This window comes from Rhinolophus hipposideros, assembly GCF_964194185.1.
Source record: "Rhinolophus hipposideros genome assembly, chromosome: 19".
Lineage (NCBI taxonomy): Eukaryota > Metazoa > Chordata > Mammalia > Chiroptera > Rhinolophidae > Rhinolophus > Rhinolophus hipposideros.
The window spans coordinates 14,504,606-14,527,575 of NC_138065.1; the positions used below are offsets into that span (position 1 = coordinate 14,504,606).

General features: G+C 41.9%; 1 protein-coding gene across 1 annotated transcript; it reads right to left on the bottom strand.

Moving 5' to 3' along the window:
- Positions 1 to 588: 588 nt before the first annotated feature.
- On the bottom strand, positions 589 to 22,732 carry FNDC7 (fibronectin type III domain containing 7). Its single transcript, XM_081025134.1, has 13 exons — positions 22,624 to 22,732; positions 22,099 to 22,117; positions 17,703 to 17,957; positions 16,504 to 16,764; positions 15,505 to 15,762; positions 12,996 to 13,250; positions 11,758 to 12,015; positions 11,026 to 11,280; positions 9,397 to 9,651; positions 7,244 to 7,504; positions 4,235 to 4,264; positions 1,315 to 1,386; positions 589 to 1,229 (listed from the first exon to the last, which is right to left on the bottom strand). The coding sequence occupies exons 1-12, from the start codon at positions 22,684 to 22,686 to the stop codon at positions 1,331 to 1,333; spliced, it is 2,226 nt and encodes a 741-aa protein (XP_080881260.1). The 5' UTR covers positions 22,687 to 22,732; the 3' UTR covers positions 589 to 1,229; positions 1,315 to 1,330.
- Positions 22,733 to 22,970: the final 238 nt, after the last annotated feature.

Consider the following 22,970-nt stretch of genomic DNA (forward strand, 5'->3'; position numbering starts at 1 on the left):
TGTACCTGACCCAATACCAAAAGTGAACTAAACTCAGCCCTTCTTTGTGTGTGCTCTCTGATGCAGCAGATTTCATTTTTAGAGAACTGTGTCTGGCTTGTCTCCTTTTCAAGTGCGGATGCTCTGGGGAGTATCTCTTATCAGTGACATATTACGCATCTCTCATCAGTCGTACACGGAATAGGGAAGGAGACACAGAAAAAAGGAAGTTTGCCCTCCCTCCCCATTTACCTGAAGCCCAACTCTATGCTCCAGTTCCCTCCAGGTGGAGTTTTATGAGAACTACATTCTTGGCTCCACAGCTACACATCTGGGGAGTAAACACTTTAGTTGTGTGTGTGTCACATACGTCCTGTTTGCACTATTTTTTTAATAAGGTTACTGGCATTGGAAAACAAACATTTCTCTAGGTACAACGGATATATATTATATATCATGGCCTTTCCTCTCCAAAGATAAAATAAGCAGTTACAGTGTGAGTGGGGGATACAGCCAACAAGATTGATGTCCTCCCTCCCAAAATGCATGTATCAGTCTGCCACAGTTTGAGGCCCTGCCTCTGGCTGTCCCTCCCTCCGAAGGCTTTGTTCACTCAAAAGAATGGCTGCAATCTCTCCAGCAACGGGCCAGCAGCGCTGCTTTCCCAGGCACTGGAGCAGCAAAGGTCACAGCACATGATGCTTTGACTTGGGGAATCCCGCAAGCAGCTCGGCTTCTTCCAAACTTAAGACGAGGGTGTTTGTTAATACAGGTGGGCCTGGCTGCTGCTGCTGTCCAACCTATGCCGAAATCCTGGGGAGGTTTGTCTTGGGTGTCTTGATATCAACTTCTCTGGGAGGGAACGTGTCCAGCCCACAAATGGCTAAAGGCTGCAAAGCATGTGCTGGTGTCGGTGAAACACTTAAGAAGTGGATGTGTTGAAGTCTGCGGTGTGTCTGCACATGAAATACCAAAGGGAATTTCTACTAAGCAGACCTTTCATGTTTCTAGGACTTTCCCAGTGTGACGGCTCCCTCTGGCAGCCTTCCAGAGGACTTTCTGGATCTATTTCTCGACTGAGTCTTCTCCAAGACAGGCCTTCAACTCCTGTGCAGGTGAGGACACCCCTGACCTTGCCCTCAAGAAGTGGAGACAGTTGTTCTTCTCAAGGCCTGCAAGCTTGTCCTATCCTAGATGCATTTTTGTATTCTGATGGATCTTTCCCATCTCTAATCACAACTGAGACAACTCTGCAAAAGATATGGGAGGACTTTTTAAAAATAAAGACAAAAAACTTTGCCTTTGAGGCACACCATTTCAATTTAAGTTACTCACTAGGTCAAGTCTGTTTTCATCCGTGTCTCACCGTGCCATTCTCCTCGGCATTTCTCTTCCCTCTATAAATTACTGAGAAGGGCCAGGAATTGAAGAAGCCACAAAATACATTAAATATGCAGACATTTTCTTAAATTAAAAAGTCCTCAAACGTCTCTGGGATAAGGATTAGTATTTTGGTCTGAAATGCTATTTTTGCAGTACTTCTCAGCAAGGAAGCAGGCAATTAAGACAATCGGAACTGTTCAAAGGGCAAGAAGAAACTGACAAGCAGCGTCTAACTCACCAGGGGAACCTCTGTCCTGCTTCATGAAATGAATACCCCCAAAGAGCTTCTCTGAGCTCAGAGTAGGACCTAGGACAAAGGATTTTCCTCTCCACCCCCATGCCAACTTGATGTGTTCCCAGGGAGTTCCAAAATTGTAATAGTTCAGGGAGAACATGAACCTGTTCAACTGCGGAGGGAGTCGCGGAGAGGAACCTCTCCCGGAACGTGCAGGTTAACACTGAAGATGATGGACGCCCCCATGGAGTGATGTCAGGCACAACCTCCCCCAGTTTACCTCCTATTAAAGCCTTGTCAACTCAAACAGATTGTTTTCCCTCTCCCTCCCAACGTGCGCCAAATTCCCAGTGTTGAAGTAGCTTCCTTGAATGAGAGCCGTGGTTTTCAAACTTTGGCTTGCATCAGAATTACTTGGAGGGCTTGTTAAAACAAGTATTGTTGGGCCCCAACCCCAGGGTTGCTGGTTCAGTAGGTCTATGGTGGAGCCCCAGAAATTGCATTTCTAACAAGTTCCCAGGTGTTGTTCATGCCGTTGGCCCTGGGACCACACTTCGAGAACACAGTGAGTTAGGGTGTTATGAGCACTGTGGTTAAATTGCAAATATCATAGAAGTAGCACATTAAATGTTAACTGAAACATAATATAGTAGAGTGGGATATGAGCTTAAGCTGCTCCTGAATTAATAGCTACTGTTTACGAAGCCCATATGATGGGCCTCTCATAAGTCTAATAACGGTTTACATCTTATTTAATCCTTGTAACAGCTTATGAGGTGATTATTCCAATTTTCAAATGAGGAAACCTAGGCTTAGAGAGAATTGAAGAATTGAAGAATTGAAGAAACTTTCCTAAGGGCAAGTCATAGGGGCAGGATTTGAATCCAGATCTGTTTCTTTAAAAATCCATTCATGCTATTGAAAAGCTTTAGGCTAATCCAAGAGTCAAGGAAGACGGAATGTCTTAAACTAACAAGATTCCCAAGGCTGCCCTTAGTGTATCGGAAGGCCCCTTGTCAGCCAGGGACTTAATTTGACTGGTCCTGTGTACAGGGAGGAGAAATGCTGAGACTGGAGACAGCAATTTAGAATTTCTCCCTAGATATGATGAATTCTGTAGAGGCTCTCAAATGACCCAACTAATTCTTATATTTGAGGGTCTTGCAGGATTTCTACAAGGATTTACCGAAAGAGAGTGGCAGATTTCAGGCTGGAGACTGAATCTTGTTAAGGAAAGGAGGATTGGTGATGAGGGCAGCCCAGGAGGACAGAGGAAGGGGAGAGCAGTGATCTAAAGCAAGGCTTTTCAAACTTCTCAAGTATCAGAATCACCTGGAAACCTGATAGAAGTCCTATCCCACTTCTACAGGTCTGGGCCTCTACTTTCTCTCTCAGCTCTCTGAGATTCTGATACACACCAAAGTCTGAGAACCACTACCGAAGCAGGGTTTTCCTACCTCGGATATGCCTATGAATCACCTGGGGATTTAGTACATCAGGGTGGGACCTGACATTGTACATTTGGAACAAGCTTTCTGGTGATACCATAAGTAGCCAGGTCTGAGAGTGATGGTTTGCAAGCATTTTTTTGTTTGTTTGTTTAAGCACTGCAGTTCCTTCTTTAACAAAATCTTAGGAAAGGTCCGTTGATCATTTAAGACTCCTTTCCTACTAGGAGCCCCCAAGGTGCTTTGACTTACCCTCTGTGGCTGAAGGGAGCACTGATTAAGAACTGCCATCACCCTGGAAGTAGGTGCCAAGAATGCAGACCTAGGCCCTTGTACATGCCACTGAAGATTTGGGCTTATGGTCATCTGTACTTTGGGAGTTTTTTTTAAGTATTTTTTTTATAATTTAGAAGTTTCCCCACAGATTGTTTTAAATAAGCTAGGTCTGTTGCTCTGTAGTCACTGGAAACAGAAACCCTCTAAAAATGAATGGGGATTGTGCTTATTTTAGGCCTACAGGTGGGGTAAGAATTGGAAAGCATGTGTCCTGCTGTGCTCAGAGAAGCAGTGGTCTGGGAGAGGAAATGGCACTGGAGGCAGACTCCAGAGCCACCCCTGCCAGAGAAAGGATGGGGAGCTGGCCCAAACTGGAGGCTGTCTGGTGGGGTTTACTGCTAGTAAGGCTTCATTTCCACTCACAACCTCTGAAGTCAGCCGTGACTGGACAGGTGTGTGTGCACACACACATGCATGTTCTGTCTATAGTTTGGGGTTGATAGTATCCTTGGGGTTTTCTCCAAGGCCCTAACCCAAGCCAGTCCCTATAAGAGTGTGGCAAGCATTTCTCATGAAGCAGCACATGCTACTTACTGGATCAGCACACACAGCATTGTGTGCTCTTCTCTGCAGCCTGGCTCAAGAGTAGCCTACATGGGGCACCCAGAATAGCTTAGGTGGTATCAGACCTGAGCACACCTGAGGAGGCGGTGAGGGCTATCTTTATTCCAATTTCCCTTTCCGTACCCCGTTTCCTCCCCTGGGCATATCTATCTATGCAAACCAGAAGCAAACATCCTAGCATTTGCCTTCCTGACTCATTGAAGAGTCGACTTTGCTCCTGACTTCAGTGTCACCCTAAAATGAAACTACAAAATTCCCTTCTATTTGATCCCTGAGAAAAATGACTTACCCATTCCAAGGGTACTTCCAGAGCAGGTTACTGTAATAAATAAAAATATAGCATTTAAAACATATTTACTGACATATTTAAGATGGTGAAGATAAAACATAAGAGAATAAAGGGAAAGTAAACCAAAGAATGAATAAGAACAAACTTGGGTGATAGGAGAAGATAACTACTAGCAGTATGACCTTGGACAAGTCATTTCACTTTTCTGTGCCTCAGTTTATCTGTGAAGTGATAAGAATAAGAATGCCAGCCTCAGAGGGTTGTTATGAGGATCAGCTGGCATTAATACAAATATAAAGCCCTTATAATAGTGGCTGGCACATATCACTCAAGTATATTAGTTGTTATTATTATTAATAATATTGTCCTAACTATCAGAGTAAGGCATCACTGACATTGGAATAAAAAAAAAAACTGAAAAACAAAAATTTCCCCCAAATGCATGGTTTTTACTAGGGAACTGAGCAAAAGTGGATTCCCTAACTTGCATTTAGACACCCAATCCATGGCTGCAGACTTGATATGGCACCCCACCCAAGGGTATGAGATTCTAACTAATAAGGACTTCTGTGGCTAACAAACCAGTAGAGGAATGACTCTCTAAGGTTGAACTGTAGGCCTGGGGCAAGTGCAAGAACACTCACTTACTGGCTATATGATCAGAGGAAAGCATGCCAGCTCACTAACTCCTTCCTTTTTTTAATTTAAAATACATTGGGCAATGGTTATGTATTACATACTAAGAGTCCGAGAAATTATTGTTTATTAGGGGAAATAACACACAATTGACTCACAGCAATGTGGCACAGTAATGATAAGGGCGAGGTGGGATCGTAAAGGGTGAAAGGAGAAGACCAACTCTGCCTATGGGAACTGAAGACTTCACAGAGGAGGGGACATTTGGGCTGGTGGAGTTCCCTTGGTGGAGGTGTGGTGGCATTCCTGACAAAGAGAAGGGCACGGCATTAGCTCAGAAGCATGACGTGGCATGGTATGTGTGTGTGGCTAAGGCAGGTGTGCATGAATGATTCCCTGACTAGAGAACAGAATCCTCTCAGCAAGGATGTAATAGACAGAGCCTGGAATTGCACTGACCAATACGTTAGCTGCTCCAAATGTAGCTAGTCTGAACTGAGATGTGCTGTGAGTATTAAATGCACACCAGATTTTGAAGACTTAGTATGGGGAAAATATGCAAAATTTTAATTTTGATTCCATGTTGAAATGATATTTTGGATATATTGGGTTAACTAAAATATATTATTAAATTAATTTCACTTATTTCTTTTTACTTTTTTAATGTGGCTACTAAGAAATTTAAATTTTTCACATGAGGTTTGCATTCAATTCCTCTCGTATGATGCATGTGTAAAAAGACAGACTGGGGACAGATTGTGAGGGACCTTGAATGCCATGCTCAGAGGACTGAATTTTATCCAATAATGGAATAGAAAATTTTTGAGGATTTTGAAGCATGAAAATAATAGAATCAGATAAGTGTCCTGATATGACAACTCTGGTAATAGTATGGAGACTGGCATGAGGACAGGACTGGTGCAGTATTATAGGGGAAAGGTAGTGAAAGTTGAAGCATAGAAGTAGCTATAGGAATGAAGAGAAGAAGGTGGATTTAGAAGCCATCGTGTAGTGAGCAGGACAGGAGACTTGGAGACTACTTAGACATGGAGGGTGAGGGAGAGGGAAGCTGACTCCAGGGTTTTCAGCTTGTGTACCTGAAACTAGGATGATGGGAGGAAGATCAGAAACTGCAGAAGATCAAAAGTTCCTTTTGACCCTGCGATGCTGAAATGCCTGGGGTACCTTCAGGTAGAGGTTTCAAGTGTGAATATGGATTTAGAGGTTACAAGAGAAGGGGGGTAGATAGAGATTTGGGTGCCCCCAAGCCTCAATTTTTTTCTCATTTATAAATTGGAGATCATAAAATCCGTTAAACCTACCTTATAGAGCTATTTGGAGCATTCAACGAAATACTGAATGTGAAAACACTTGATAAATTGTAAAACATGATGCCAATATAATGAAGTATTCTTATGAGCTGTAGGCTCTTCTTCCTAAGAGCTCATCCTCACCCCACAACCTATTCCTGTCCCCTCCCATAGGGCCATACTTTGGGCAAGCTTGTCCTGTGGACAAGATAATGAAAAAACAAGGAATCAGAGCATGACAGCCAACGATAGTGAATACACCCCCTGAAGAGGAACTGGACTGGTTCCATCACCAGGAGCCATCTTGGCCCTTCCTGTCACCTATGCATAATTGGAAATTTTAGATTCTGGTTATCAGTAAAGATTTCTGTGCCAATATTTATTCCTCTTCCCACATTCACCTGCAAAGTTCTAGGGCTTCATCATTTCTTTCTTTCTTTCTTTTTTTTTAGAAGTATATGAAAAATATATGACTATGCCCTGGGCAAGGTAGCAGAAGGTACTGGAATACAGAGCAGGAGAATTGCTAATGTTTTTCTCCCAGTTCTGATGAGATGGCAGTTGCTGACAGTCATGTTTTGTGATCACAGACTGTTCTGCCTACTCATATTTCCAAACCCAGCTTATGATTTATAAATTCTTTTTTTTTTCTGATCTTCCAACTTTTCCTCAGTCGTAAGTCTGAATCTGTGCACATAAAAGTTCAAGTATCGTAATTTCCAACATTCCAGTTATCTATTGTCTCTAAGATTACATTAAAAACCTAGCTCCAAATCTCAAAGCTGAAAATCATTTTACATCTGCTTTACTATTTAAGCAGTAAGCATTTTGTCCTTTTTCTGAAGGAGAAGAGAGGGAGAAGGAAGACCGAGTATCTCCAAATTAAATAATAATAAAGCATCACAATTCCAAAAAACGTGGGGTCTCCAGAAGCCAGAATCTGCCTGCAGGATGTAGCAATGTCACACCTTCCCACACAGAGAATAAGTGTGAATGTTCTGAGTCTTAATTCACAGACTGAATTGAGGGTTAGTTTTAAATAGCAGGTCATAACTTACTGTACCTGAATATATTTTTTTTGGACAGAAAGTAAGCTTCAGTCCTGTCTCAGCGACTGGTGAGACCATCACAGTATATACGTCCCCGCAAGGTATCTCGGTGATATCACAGAAACTGAGGCCAGCGCTTGGGGCACAGGTGAAAATGCCTTTGGAACCATAGAGGTCAGTGCTGTAATTGGCAGAGCCCCTGGTGGCTTGCCAGTAGATACGAATGCCATTAGGGCCGAGCCTATATAATTTCACTCCCAAAGGGCAGCAGGCACCTGAAGGATAAAAATAGGCAAACAGACAAAGATCGCTTATTCCCCCATCACACAAACATGACCTTTATTACTATGGGGAAATAATATAGGTAACCCAGTCTAAATGATACATAATTAGAGCAAGATTTGAAGAGGTATACCCAGTAGTTCTTTCCATGGTGGGCCACATGATTAGAGATCCGTGTGTGTGTGTGTGTGTGTGTGTGTGTGTGTGTGTGTGTGTTGGTGGGGGGTGGTGATGGTACATGAATTTTCAATAGAGAACAATGGTGAGTCAAAAAGCCCTCAGTCGGCAGATAGGTGTTGCATATGACTCAAACCTTCTGAGTCAAATGCACAGAGTCCTTGTCAAAATCCTTCATAATGCCCTAGTTTCATGGGATTTTTAGTGGGATTGAATTTGAATACATTTAACTGCTTTCAGGTTGAATTGAAAAGACCTACTTTGATGAGCTGGGTAGCATGACTAGCCCGGGGAGCAGTCAGTCACAGAATAGGCAGATGAGCAAGCTTTGCTGGTCCACACTTCACCCATGCTAGCTGACTAGGTACTTTTTTTTTTTTTCTTTTCTAAATACCTTGAGCAGATCACACATTAGGTGTCAAGCAGGGCACCAAATGGTGGATTCCTTGGTATTTAAAATAAAGATGTTATTTTATAATAAAAAAAATTCAGTTATACATAATCAGGCTCATTTGATTTGTTCTTTAAAAAAAGGTTTTTTTAATTTTTAATTTTTTTTTATTTTTAATTTTATTTATTTATTGGGGTGACAATTGTTAATGAAATTACATAATTTCAGGTGTACAATTCTGTATTACATCATCTATAAATACCATTGTGTGTTCACCACCCAGAGTCAGTTCTCCTTCCATCACCATATATTTTATCCCCCTTACCCTCATCTCCCTCCTCCCACCCAAGGTTTTTTTTTTTTTCAGATGTGAAGATAATCCATGAGGCATATTCCCAGAACTGGATATCACGGTGAGAACTTAGGCAGCAAATCTAATTAAACATATCAGGTCAAAAGAACGTATAAACCACCTTCTATATGTGCAGCACTTATAAATGCTTTCACATTATGATTATTACTATTTCTCTTACCAGTGAGGAAATGGAATCGGGAACCATAAGGCAACACAGCTTAGAAGAAGCCATATCTTTAGACTCCTAGTTGAAGATTCTTTTTACCACCCCGGGATGGCAAAATTATATTTCAACTCTCCCATCTCATGCCTCGTGGCAGACACAACTAACTGGTCATTAAACTCTTTCCCATTAAGCCTGACAGGCTTCCTCAGTTTTTTTTCAAAACAGTGCCCCAAGCAGCCAATTCAGTGGACTAAGTCATAAAAGAGAAATCTGATTTGTGAACCCTGGACCACTTCTGCCTTCTCTGCTATTCCCTGATGGTTTGGTCTTTGTGGAAAACAAGCTACAATAGTGTCGGTAAACAGCGCTCTTTTAGTCCGTTGAAATAAGAAACCGTGGAAGGAGCTGGAGTGGTTTAGAAGAGAGAGGTAATAGCATAATAATAATGAGAAGAAAAAATTCAAGTCAAATAGGATGTATGATCCAAATGCTTTCTGAAAACTCTGTCAGACTGAGGTATTCTGTGCTGCAGGTGCCTGTCCTCCCTTCAGAAAAAGTGTACCCAAATCTTGTTTTTAGGGGAGTCAGTGCCCCAGCTACCAACAGAAGCCTCTGAGGCTTTGAGGTTCTAGGTCAAGAGGAAAATTGTAAACATTTTGGAAAGTAATCTGGATTTATAACGCAAAGCAGTGGAGATGCAGCATCTTTTTAAATGAGAAGGAAGGGCTAATATCTGAATCTGTAATAGTCAAGGTCCTTATCGATACCGTAAAGCTAGAGTTTAGAATTCACTTACTAGAGGAATAACTTTGGTAGGCGCAGTCTGCAGTCAGCCCAGTGGCACTAATTGCTCTTAACACCACTGTGTAATTGACGCCACATGTGACGCATCCCAGCAGGCAGTGGTTTTGATGGGTGTGACACTTCGACTGTCTGGTGTGTGACTCCAGAACTGTCATATAGGTTTCGGCCCCGGTCCCAACAGTCCAGCTCATGTTGACTACTGATTGGGTGACTTGAGTTACTGTCAGACTGGCGGGACAGCACGGCTCTTAAATGGGGGAAAAAAAGAAAGAATTGGGGATTTATTTCCACTGAGAGTTATTTGTGAAAAACAGCCAAGAATGGCATTTTGCTTGTGCTCCATTCAAGACCTTCAATCGTTAATCAAAATTTCCTTTTGTTAAGCAAAATCTCATTTCCTCTTGTACATCATTTAACATCAACTGTATATACAATGGGTGCTTTCCCCAAGAATGCAGTACACTAACTGACTGAGCAATGTGATGTAGAATAAGAGAGAAATCATTTGTTATCCCCCAACTTTAACAATTGCAGTTGCAAATTTCAAAGCAATGGCTGTATGCGCCTCTTCTCCCAATATCACATTCCATAACTTTTGCAGTTAAATGCATTTTGCCTTTCTCATGTATTCATAGTACATAATTGACATAAAATCTTGAAATATTCTTGACCACCTAAGAATACCAAAGTCAAGTCTCAAGTTTTTAGGGACTCATTCAATAGGATATAAGATATCTAGAATCTTCCTGTGTATTTGGCATTGTCTCCATTCTGCTGCTTTTTATGGTTCAATTTTTATAGTCCAAGTGCCACCTATTGTTGTATATAAGAGAAAATAATGTCCAAAAGCTTTAAAGTAATTTCATTCATGAAGTTATAAAACAGCAACAGCTTTCTTTTGTCAAGCTCTTACTATGCACCAGGTACTATGCCAAGTGCTTTGCAGAATTAATTAACTTAATATTAACAACCACCAATGAAGCCATTATCCCCCTTTTACCCATTAGGAAACTGAAACTTCAGAAATCATTGTTCAAAGAATGACTAGAAAAGTCTGAGCCAAACAAATAAACAATAAACTAGCAAACTTGGTCACTGGTTGGTTGTCGTGGTAGACTGTGTCGGGAGAAAATGAATTCCAATAAATGTTCTTGCAGCCTCAATGTATTCCCCCTCTGATGTCAGTGCATGAATACTGGGGGTGCCAAAAAATACATACACATTTTAAGAAATGTTATCCATGTGTTACTTTTCGAAGTTGAATTGAATTACATAGCAATGTGTAGTATGACGTCCGCTCAAAAGATAGCTTTAATCAAATGAATGCTAGCATCATTCATTCTATTACAATTTTAATACAGTTTTTTCCCTTTCTTAAAATGTGTATACATTTTTTTTGCACCCTCTGTATATTAGTCTCCTGATGATATATGTACAGAACTTGTTTCCAAATGTTGAAAGTTTTATCCTTTATTCTTTCATTCGGGGCTCTTTGAAATGCCTTTGAATTTATCATATTCCTATCAGACTTAGGGTATATCCAGTAAGAAAGTTCATGTCTTCAAACAATTCCTAACGACGCCCACTGAAGTCCGTGGTCAGGCTGGTGGTTGCCACATACCTGTTTCCAGGGGCACACTGTAGCTGGGCAGGCTGCGTCCCGCCTGAGTCTTGGCCACCGCGGTGACGGAGAACACGGAGCCGCATGGCAAGTCCCCCAGGCTACAGGACTCGCCCGTGCTGCGGCACCGGTACAGCCCTTTCTCTCCCCGAGCCGTCACTGTGTAAGTAGCGTCATTGTTACTGGATCGCCAGTGCACAGTCAGCGTGGAGAAGGCATCCTTTGAAATACTTTTTATTTCAGGACTGCAAGGAGCTAAGAGATTTTAGATTATGAATTGAAGCACTGAGAGTCAAAAATATCACCTGTGCCGTTCGGCCTACAACTGATTTCCCACCCCCCCCACCCCCAAAATAGACCATTGTCCTTGGAACAGTACCATGCGTGAAGGCCAAATTCATAGAGCCTTTGGGTGGAAACCTTGCTGACACTGACATATGGTTTTGGGTTCTTAGAGCGCTGGACTAACTGGAAAATGTTAAGGAGCATTTTGAACTCCAAAAGCAAAAATAATTAAGACAGACATTTGTGGTCTTAACCTTCATGGTGTGAATACAGGCAGGCCGAAGGGAATGGCTAACAGGCAAAATCTTCCACTCTCGCCATAGTCCCCACAAAGAATGGTTAATGGGAGTTAGGCTTTTCATAGTTCTTGCTGAAAGCTCATCCTGAGGGACACAGCTGGGGTGAATCATTCAGACATCAGTGAGTGAAATCATGGCCCTAGCGTACCTGTGGTTATCAACTGGGAAGTACATGACGTATTGCTGCCCCGGACTTCACTGAAGGAATACACTGTGATGTTGTACTTGGTGTCACACTCTAGGGCTGAAAGGGTGCAAGCAGGAGCAGTGTCATTGCATTCAACCGTGTTGAGCCCGTCTACAGCCTTGGTTTCATAAAGCTCGGCACCACGGACGGGAGACCAGACGATCTCTACTCTGTCACTGGACACCAACACAGGGTTAACATCACGAGGACAACAGGGAGCTGGAAGCAGGAACAGGGAGAACGGAGGTCAGTACAGGAGCAGCGCTGTCAGAGGGGATGCTGCCTTCCCCATGCCCAGAGCCTCTGCCACCACCCTCCTAAATTATTGTAAGACTCCTACGGGTCTTTCCAGCTTTGATTTTGGCCTAACACCCACTACAGAGAGGCTAAATCCTCTAAGCATGACATTCAAGGTCCTTACATACCAGCTGTACCCAGTCTCCGTGGGTCTCCTGCCACAGCAGATTCCTCAATTCCCCACCCCACATGTGCTCACATTTGCCTGTGTGGTTCCCTTTCTTCTGCGGGCCTACTTAGTCTAACTTAGATGAATAAACACAATCTCTGCCAAGTAGAATATCTAATCCTCGTGGAGAAGAATAATAGCAACAGTAATAATGATGGTAATAAAAATATTGGCATTGCATCTTATCACATACAAAGACCTTTTCGTACTCATCTTCTCATTGTGATTTGTCCCATTCTGCAGCAGAGGATACTAAGAAACTAGCAAGGTAGAGGTCATTCTCCCCATTTTACAAATGAATTGGTGGGCAAGTTAGGACTTGAACCCAGGTGTCCTTCGAAACCCTCTACACTGAGTAGTATCTTTGCCTCCCTGTTTTCTGGTCTCGAAGAAAGAGAGAACTCCTGAGACAGGATTGCATCCCCTTCAACATCCAGCACAGGGCCGAACACTGAGTAGATCTTGGTGAAAGTTTCAATTTTTCAGAGCAAGGTTCAATAATCACATCCCTTTCCTTCTTTTCAATCCAAAACTTTTCATCCTTCTTAGGCTTGGGTCTACGAAGCCATAATTCCCTATTCTGGGAAGGATGTTCTTTCTGTTCTTGGTCCCAGATGACTCCCGGGGCGGGGGAGGTAGGTCTATGTAAGTCACTAGGAGCAATAGTAGATGCATTCTGCTGCTGAGTTTAGTGAACTCAGAACTCCCTCTACAAACATCAAGTGCAACTTACCTGTGGTATAATTGAACACATCACCCAAAGGACTCTGCCCTGCCTTGTTATAGGCAAAAACACTAATAAAGTAAGTGAAGCCACACTCAGAGAAGAAGTTGCACTGGGTGAGGGATGTGTTGCAATGTACTTCCAAACCATCATCACTCTTCACAAAAGCTACATAGTAATCGCTCAGATCGACATTGGGCCAAGACACAGACAGGTGGCCAGGGGGATCTTCTTGGATTGTCACTCTTCCAGGTGCACAAGCAACTAGGAAATGATGAATAATAAACAGTTGTGAGAGATTTTCTTTGCATCTCCAAGTCCAGGATATCTAATGCTAGGAATACATCACAGAGTATGCGCAAATCAACGAGACATTCCCATACGTCCCCCAAATTTGTCTCACACGATACATGCTAGACTGTGTCAGGAACAGGCCAGGATTGCCTTGGTTAATATGATCTGTGTTTCTGTGTGAAGGCAATGCAAGAATCAGCACGGGGGGAAGTCTTCTGAAGCGATGAATTCAAATGAAGTTTATTCTTTCAAGCTCTAAGCTTTTAAAATGGTAGTCATCACTAATGGAAATGTTCCTAAAATATGTTACACAATTCTGGGCCATGGGAAACACACAGAACTTTCTAAACACAGTTCCTTTATTGATAAGTCAAGGTCATTCCCATGATCATGATTGACTGTGTTATACATAAACTACAGTGGTGCCTCTTGGACTGGTAAGTGTGTGGGGCTATTTCAGTGGCACTTGACCCTGGCTGCACATTAGAATCAACTGAGGAGCTTTGACAAAGTATTTGTACCCAGACTTCATTCCCAGAAAGTCTGATTTCACTGGTCTTAGGTGGCGCCTGGGTATCAGGATTTTATAAAAGCTCTCCAGATGCTCTTAATGTGCCTCCAAGATTAAAAACACTGGATGATTCTCTCCTGCATTAAATGACTAACTTGGAACTGCTGGGCTTTTGAAAATGTATTTCGTATCTGTTCCTTCACTCTCAGCTATCTCATCTGGATAATTATTTCTAATGTATGATGTACATTAACTTACAGTTGTTAAAAAAAGGAGCCAAATCACCAAGTTTGTTATCAGTGACCTTAATTTAACATAATTATAAAGAAACTGTGGATCTGAGGGGTTGGCTGTACTTTTTTTCTGTGAAATAGAGTGTATCCACTTGGTGATGGTTCTTTTCCTCTCAGCTCGGACGCCTCTTACACTTAGAATGACATGATTCTGATGTTTGGACAGAATGGACATTATTGTAATTATCCACTTTGTTTTGGCTTAGAGAAGTGAAATCAAGCAAACTTGGGCTTGAATTCCAGCTCTACCACTTATTACCGTGTTTCCCCGAAAATAAGACTGGGTCTTATATTAATTTTTGCTCCACAAGACTCATTAGGGCTTATGTTCAAGCGATATATCCTGAAAAATCATGCTAGGGCTTATTTTCCACTTAGGTCTTATTTTCGGGGAAACACGGTATCTTTTGGGCTCTAGGAAAAACTATTTAACTTCTCTGAACTTCAATTTCCTTATCTGAAAAAGGAGATAATAGATCCTACCTCATTGAGTGGTCATAAAAATTAAATAAAAGATATATTTATAATGCCTGGGACATAGTATGTCTTCACTAAATGTTAGTTCTCATCCCTAAAACACATAAATATTTCTAAATAGAAGAGTAAATCTCCACATATGTATGTCTTTATTTCTTTGATGAGAATGAATATGGGAAGGTATCTAAACACATATTCAGAACTATAGATAGCCCATCTTAATTTTCATAAAACAGCTCCCACTAAGCCTACGTCTGTGAAACATCATGGAAAAAGGAGGTAACTGTCTGTAGTGGACAGTCAGAGCTGTGTATAACTCAAACTGGATCTTAGAATTTTTAGAACTTTACGAACGAGAAATAAAATCAGGAAAATAAGGAAAGATCTGGACTAGGAACAGGCTTCCTGATTTTCAAAGTTCTTTTTCCAATGCAGTGTCTGGTTTCGCTATCACCATGGTTTAAACTCATCAGAACGTCCAACTAAATGCTTTCATTAGGGCCAGCCTGGTGGCTCAGGTGGTTAGAGCTGCGTGCTCCTAACTCCGAAAGATGCCGGTTCGATTCCCACATGGGCCAGTGGGCTCTCAACCACAAGGTTGCCGGTTCAACAACTCGATTCCCCCAAGGGATCGTGGGCTGCGCCCCCTGCAACTAGAAATAGCTGGACCTGGAGCTGAGCTGCGCCCTCCACAACTGAGACTGAAAGGACAACAACTTGACTTGAAAAAAAGTCCTGGAAGTACACACTGTTCCCCAATAAAGTCCTGTTCCCCTTCCCCAATAAAATCTTTAAAAAAAAAAATGCTTCCATTTATACCAGGCTATTGTTTTCCCTTCTTCCAGAGTGTTCTGGAGCAGCAGTGTCAGGTGATTATTTGTTTCCTGTCTGGCAGACACTGTGGCTCACCAGCCCCGTGATGATCTCACTCTTGTTTACATACCAGTTCTCAGAGTCACTGCTGGAGTGGATCTCGTATATCCAGCATCATTACATGCTGAAACTGAAATCAGGTACTCAGTTCCACACTGGAGAGAGGTGATGGTGCAGGAACTGAACGTTGTGCTACAGCTCAGCTCGGCAGAGTCACTCACAGCCATCACGGTGTAGTTGAAAGCTCCTTCTGTTGGTGCCCAGGAAACAGATGCCTCCAGAGCCCCGCTATCAAAAGAGACTTGAATGTTGGCAGGCGCACGAGGACCTACATGTTTGAGAGACAATGAAGATTTTGCAGGAGCCTCGAGAACCCAAGGAAGATGTGGCCTAACGAGTGCTTCCATAGAAGAATGCACAGACGCAGAGTGGCCCGGGAGGGAGCAACCCCCTGAGGTTGGGAATAGGGAGCACCACATCCTACAGGTGACTGCTTTCCTAAAGCCTTTCTCTTCATTTGTTTCCCCACGTTTTTAGAAGTTTTGGAGACTTTGGATTCAGCCTGAGTTTGCTAGGGGCTGCTGTAACAAAGTACTACAAAGTCAGGGGCTTAAACAACAGAAATGTATTATCTCGTGGTCCTGGCGGCCAGAAGTCTGAAATCAAGACATTGGCAGGTTTGGTTCCTTCTCGGGACTATGAGAAAGGATCTGTTCCATGCCTTACTCCTGGGCTTGTAGATGGTGGTCTTCATGTTCATGTGGCATTCTCCCCTGTATGCATATGTCTGTGTCCAAATTTCCTCTTTTTATAAGGACATCATATTGGATGAGCACCCCCCCAATGATCTCATCTTAACTAATTACATCTACTACAAAATCAGCATTTCTTTAATACCTGCAGTAAGCATTTAAACTACCAAGGCACTATAAATAAACTCATAATAAATTTAAATAGCTGCTGCCAGCTGCTCTGTGCTCGTCACTTAACACTGCTCTTGATGGCTACAATGCATAGGCCTTCTCATTGATCGAAAAGGAGATACGGGGGCGGAGCTGAGAAGTCTTACTTGTTCTCTGATTGCAGGTGGAGTCATCCCCAGGGGTTCCGTTGGCATTCCACGCATAGGCCTTTATGGTATAGAGCGTCCCAGAATCTAAACTGGTAAATGTCAAGGTGGTGTTTGTGGTATTCTCTTTCCATATTCTACCCAAACCGTTGGCTCGCATGATGGACACAGAGAATCCGACAGCCGTTTTTACAGCTTCCCACTGCACAAGAATAGAGTCTGGACTTGGAGAGTGTACTTCTAGAACTGGGGCAGCCAACACTACAAAGACAAACGCACATGCATTTGCACTATGAAAGTTCAGGAAAGGATAATTCAAATTTAGGAATAAGTACCTTGAGGTTGATTTATCCATATTATAAAATAATCATTTGCTTTGCAAAAGGATTCACGGCAGAGTTCCATTAAAAATTGCTATTTAGCGGTGGCTGGTTAGCTCAGTTGGTTAGAGCTTGATGCACGTAATACCAGGGTGCTGGTTCGATCCCCACATGGGCCCCTGTGAGCTGCGCCCTCCACAACTAGATTGAAACAACTACTTGACTTGGAGCTGATGGGTCTTGGAAAAACACACTTAAATAAATAAATAAATAAATAAATAAATAAATTTAGAAACAGTTGCTATTTAATTGTGTATGAATCATAAATGTCTCGGCAGAGGAAAGGGGACCAGATAAATTCTAGTATTAGGCATAACTTTCAATGGGATGTTGGTAAGATAAAGCATCCCTGTAATCACAATATAAATCAGTGGGGGAAATGATGTTTTAATACCATTCTACGGTGCACACACTTTTCAGAAATACACCTACGTACAACTTTATGAAACCAATTTAAGTAAGGCTGATGACAAACTCCAAATGTTTTCATTTCAAACAAGTCACAGTGCCGCAAAATCCCTTCTGTGTATTTTTTATTCTGTATGGTCTTGATGGATCACTGAGGTTAAAACCCGAAATCCCTTACTTAGAGATTTAAAAGCAGGGATGCTTTTAAAGATGCCAAGAAATGGTTATTTTCCAAAGGCAAAGCATCTGGAATTTAAATACCACCTTGTCCACAGATAACTGAATCCCTCCCCACAAGTACTTTCACTTCTGGGAATTCACGTGACACAAAATTACATCATGCAATCACCGCCTCAGTCTAACGGTTCCAGGTGAAAAGGAATGGCTCACAGAGGATGAGCACCCAGCTACCTGTCTTTGCATGCTTTGGAGGTGATGCCTGGCTTCTCCCAGCGGCACTGATGGATCTGATAGTGATTTGGTACAAGGTGGCAGCCTTCAGGCCCGTCACAGTGCCTGGGGAATTGGACACCATGGTTTCAATGACAGAGTCCCCATCTTCGGCCGTGAGGAGGTAACTGGTGGCCCCTGGCACTGTAGCCCACTCGACAGTGATACTGTTGCTGATTTTTGAATATGCCTGATCAATAGTGGGTATTTCAGGAGCTGAAAGAGATTTTGAAGTTGTGCATTAGCTAAGACACCTATAAGAATTACTACTTCTTTCATCATTTTACTTTTCAAACTAAATTATTCGCATGCCATAATCGTATCTGCCCTTCAGATATGAACTTTGCCCTTACTTTCCAGATCAAGAAAAACAGAGAAAAAGAAAGGCAAAGCTAGTCTCCAGCAGCCAGAAAGCTCAAACTTTTCATTCAGGAATGGAATTTCAAAGAGGTTTTCCCAGTTACCTCTGAGATAATTTACCCTCTGCACTTTTAAAAGAGGTAAGAGTGGGAGTGATTGTGAGAAAGAACTCTGAGAGGAGAGAGGGTAATTGACGGGCTTCATTCCGGAGGATTCTACTCTAGTTTGGTATTCTGGGAATTTCCCAGTCTGCTTTGCCACTGATGTCCCCTCCCTGCCTCATGACTAGCTCCACTGCCTCCTGCTAGCGTCCACTTCCACTCCCATCTCGGCCGTGGCTGCATCTCCATTCATGCACTTGGCACACTTCCCTAATGGCATTTAATCTAATACAGGAAGGAAGGGGAATTGAGTTCTTTGTTGTATAATTATGCCATCTTACTTTCTTTCATGTCATTAGACTGGAACCATTTTCAGATTCTTCTATATAAAATAAAAATAAACTGTATTCTCCCTTTCTCTATCAAAATATCTGCCTCGGTATAAGAATGGGCAGCTCCGGTCCCTCCTCACCTGTGCCTGAGGATGGTTTGCCAGGGGGAATGCAAATGCTTACGTCATGAGTTTATATTAGGTTGGTGCAAAAATAATCACGGTTTAAAAGGTTAAAAATAATAGCAAAAACCGCGATTACTTTTGCATCAACCTAATACAAGGCATTCCTACACTTCAAGCATGCGGTAGGGGACACAGCATAGTAATCAAATTTGTTACTTTGCAAAATTCCACAGATACAAAAATGCCCTGAAAGTAGGAGATCCAAGTGGAAGAAAAGGTCAAAAAATAATAGCTGGGTTTCAGGTTTGAAACTGGTTCCTGGCCTTTATGTTTAAGGTACAGCGTTTGCTAGGTAAAAATCACTATATGCTGAATTCAGAACTAGGGCAAAACCAAACCTTAGGGCAAAGAGGAGAAACAGCAAACACAGACCAGGGGGGTGATTTGCCGGTATCACCCCCCAGCAGCCTCCCACCTGCCAAATCCCTATGTGCATGATACAGACATTCTCTTTCTGTACCAACAGCCCAGAGAGTTAGCTTTGGCAGCATCTCAGAAACAAGAATGAACAAAGTCTCCACTGTGCACTGGCCAGACATTCCTTGAACATCACCCAGGACGGTCTCCTTTGCCATCAGAAGAAAATGAGGATGGTTCTATATTCTAGGGAAACGTTGCAGGCCTGTTCATCTCAGCCATTTGCCAGCAGCTGACTCTGCAGGAAGCCCTTTCTTCCCTCTCCCTCCCCCCAGCAGGTTCCTATCTTCATCCCTTTCCCCACACACACATCCCTTTTCTGCTCCCCAGTTACTTGTCCTGTGTTATATGCTTTCTTTCTTATAACTTTGTGGTGTCTCTCAACTCCTGTTTCCTCTTATCTCCTATATCAGCCAGCCAAGCTCAGTGCAAGGGAATAACTTCCTGGATAAATGACAACCAAACTAGCCATTGACATGGGAGCCTGATAGTGCATTCATGAAGTGGATTGAAAGGCATTAAAAGGCCAGCATGACACAGACGCTCTCCCCACAGGACTGTCAGAGGCCTGAGGACTCCTGAAACTTGGCCCATTGAATTGAGCTGGGAGAGGCACACCTGCCCAGAAAGAGAGTTACAGGAAGCCAGCATCAGTAGGATAAAACACAGGGTTCCATGGTGGAAATTAGCAAAGGGTTTGGATTCAGAAGCTCTGGGTTTGAGCCCTGACTCTGCCATTTACTTTTGCTTGTGAATGTGCACAAGTCATTGAATCTCTTCTAGTCTCAGTTTTTTCCCTTGAGATTGCGGTATGTTAATACCATGTTTCCCCGAAAATAAGACCTAGCCAGAAAATAAGACCTAGCCAGACAATTGTCCCTAGCAGGGACGAGATTGTCTTTTGGAGCAAAAAATTAATATAAGACCTGGTCTTAAAATTATAATATAAGACCCCGTCTTATATTATAATGTAAGACCCTGTTTTATAGTAAAATAAGACCAGGTATTAGATTATATTACATTATATTATATTATACCCCGTCTTAAGACGGGGTCTTATATCTTATAAGACCCTGTCTTATATTATAGTAAAATAAGACCTGGTCTTATATTAATTTTTGCTCCAAAAGACACATTAGAGCTGATTGTCTAGCTAGGTCTTATTTTCGGGAAAACGGGGTACCTATATCTTAGGATTCACATTGAAATGTAAAATACCTTCATTTAAGTGCTGTAACAATTAAGTGAAACAGTGTATGTATGTAAGGGCACTCTGAAAGGTAGAAGGGTGTGTGTGTCTGTGTGTGTGTGTGTATGTACCAGGATGAGCAAGTTTTGGTTCTGGAAAAACCAGACTGCATGGCACTGCCATGGGAGGGTGCTAAAGAAAGTGAGATTCTGGGGAGTCCACTATAAGCACAGGCTAGAGATATAGACTGCCTGTTTTACACTTGGTTCTAGCGCAGGATCTGAACAGTAACAGCAATAAAAGAAGATCAACACCCCTGTATTTTGTTTCCCTTAAAGAGATGAGAAGCTGGAGTGGAATGTGTAGGGCTCCATAAATTAGCAGCAGTTCTTCACTCTCTCTTAGTTCTGTTTGGCCCACTTAGCGCATTGATGACAGAGGAAATGTTATTCCCTAGACGTGCAATCAACCATTCTGATGAGTCAAAAGTGAAACGCTTTGATTCTCCGCATCTGTGCATTCCACCAACTCAGAAATCGTAACTTAGCTCACATGGTCCCAGTGGCTAGACACAGATAAACAGCTGATGCCTGAGGCCAAAGAAAATTCAAACACACACACCCAAAAGGAAACCTCCCACATGGTATCAATAAAACACATCCATCTCTTGAAAAGCTGGGACAAAGGAATGAACAGCATCATCGGTATCTCAGCCTGCCCCACGCTCTCTCCCAAATAGTGAGGGACCAAACAGAAGCTCGTTTTGAGGGCTCAGTGTATCTGGGACCGTCTAAGAGGCAGCAGAGGTAGATTTTATCCACTTAAAGGCCACTTATTTAAAAAAAATTGCTTTGTACATGGCCAAACAGTCCTTCTCATAGCTTCCTGTTCAATTCTGAAGTTTTCTCAAAATCAAGATAAATGAATAATAAAATATGAAATAATTAAAAAAAACTATTGTATATGCATGGATTTTATGGCTCTGCCATGTCTGTACCAAATTTTCAAATTGCCTTATTTATACTTCCTTTACTGTGGTATAGACAAACTAACATATAAAATTGTTCTTATGTGGAATTGCTGAGAGGTTCTTGGTGATATAATCTATATTATATAGTTCCTTCAGATCATCTAAATCCCATTGAATATAAATTTCCATTTGGGGGCTTAGATTTTTTTCTAGAATGTATGAACCAGGGGTGGCCTCTAGGTAAATTATGCTTGCTTTTAGTCATTTATTCAAGAAAAAATGGTGACAGAATCTTTTAAAAAGAAAGCCCTTTTCCAGCTCTGAGTTATCATTGTCTATATTTTAAGGAAGCGATGTTAGAAGTGTAAAATCCTTTTTTATTAAAGTAGAGAATCTTGAAATTTTAATCAGAAACATTTCCAGTTTTCTCCTCTAATTTCTCAGAAGACAAGTTAGGAAAGTTATATAACTTAGACTCTTAACTATTTATGACTGAAATTTTTGTTTCTTTAACTGAAATGATGATCATGGTAATATTTTACTAATGGCTGACTGTGTTTGAGAAAATCCATGACTACAGACTTTATACATCTCAGTGCCCAATAAAAATATCTTATGAGGACTTATCTTTGAAGTGTGAGCCATGTATTTGTCTTCCCTGTTCCATTCACAATGTGAGTGCTCAGAAAAGGTTGAATACTTTGTCCTGCTACAGCCTTTATATCTCAGGGTAGCCCAAGAACGAACAATGAAATTTAAAAGCAAATACGGGGAGGGGAAACTTTTTTTTTTGAAAATTTTACCTGTTTTTGCTGAGGCAACCTGAAAAGGAAAGTTTAGAAAATTAGAACCATAAAGAAAAACATCATTTGGGAAAACGTAAAATATCCATTGAATGGTAATAAATTTAATCCCAACATTTTTATACATATGGTGCGCAATCTTGCGATCCATACAGATTGTTTATTTGCACAAATCATTTTCCAACACTCAAATCTACCACAAAGCAATCCTAAACAGAATTTAGAAGCTGGAGGCAGATCACATTACTGTTTCATTTTTCTCCCTGAATCTGCCTATTGAACTAAGTCAGAATCTGCTGACAGATTTTTCAGAAATCTTTGTTCTTAAAATATAATGATAATCTTGTTTTCTTTCTCTAGCAAATCGCATTAAATTTCAAACACACAAACATACACAATCTTGGTATGGTCCCAAAGTATTTTGCTTTCTATCTCTCCACCCTCTATACCCTCAAAAAACGAAAGATAAACAGTGTGTCTTTCTTTCCCTATATAGTTGCAGGTAGGTCAGAATGGTCGACTCACCATTTGAAGACAGATAAGACTGAATCCAATCAAAGACAAAGATTTCTTGGGTCTCCCAGCCATTCTGTTGGCCACAGCACTCACATGGCACACGGCAGAGTGACTAGGATCCTCTTTGGTCCCCAGGAGGGCGGCACTGTTGGTCGCTGGGATGTGGGACTGTGATGCTGGGAACAGACCCTGGTAAGAGACTCCTCCCCTCAGTGTGGAGCTGAACTGTAACTAGGGGCGTTTGAAGACTGGCAGGGACGAGATTGCAAAAACTGAAAAAAAGAAGAGAGTTGAAAGCCATGCCAAGCGGGCCAAAAAGCTACTGTAACCTGGGTTTTAAGGTAACATGACGAAGG

Coding starts and splice junctions, on each gene's coding strand:
- FNDC7 (XM_081025134.1), bottom strand. CDS start 22,686: ATGGCTGGGAGACCCAAGAAATCTTTGTCTTTGATTGGATTCAGTCTT. Junction 16,765..17,702: donor TCCAAAGCATGCAAAGACAG/GTAGCTGGGTGC, acceptor TTGTCTTTGTAG/TGTTGGCTGCCCCAGTTCTA. Junction 4,265..7,243: donor TCCAAAAAAAATATATTCAG/GTACAGTAAGTT, acceptor TATTTATTACAG/TAACCTGCTCTGGAAGTACC.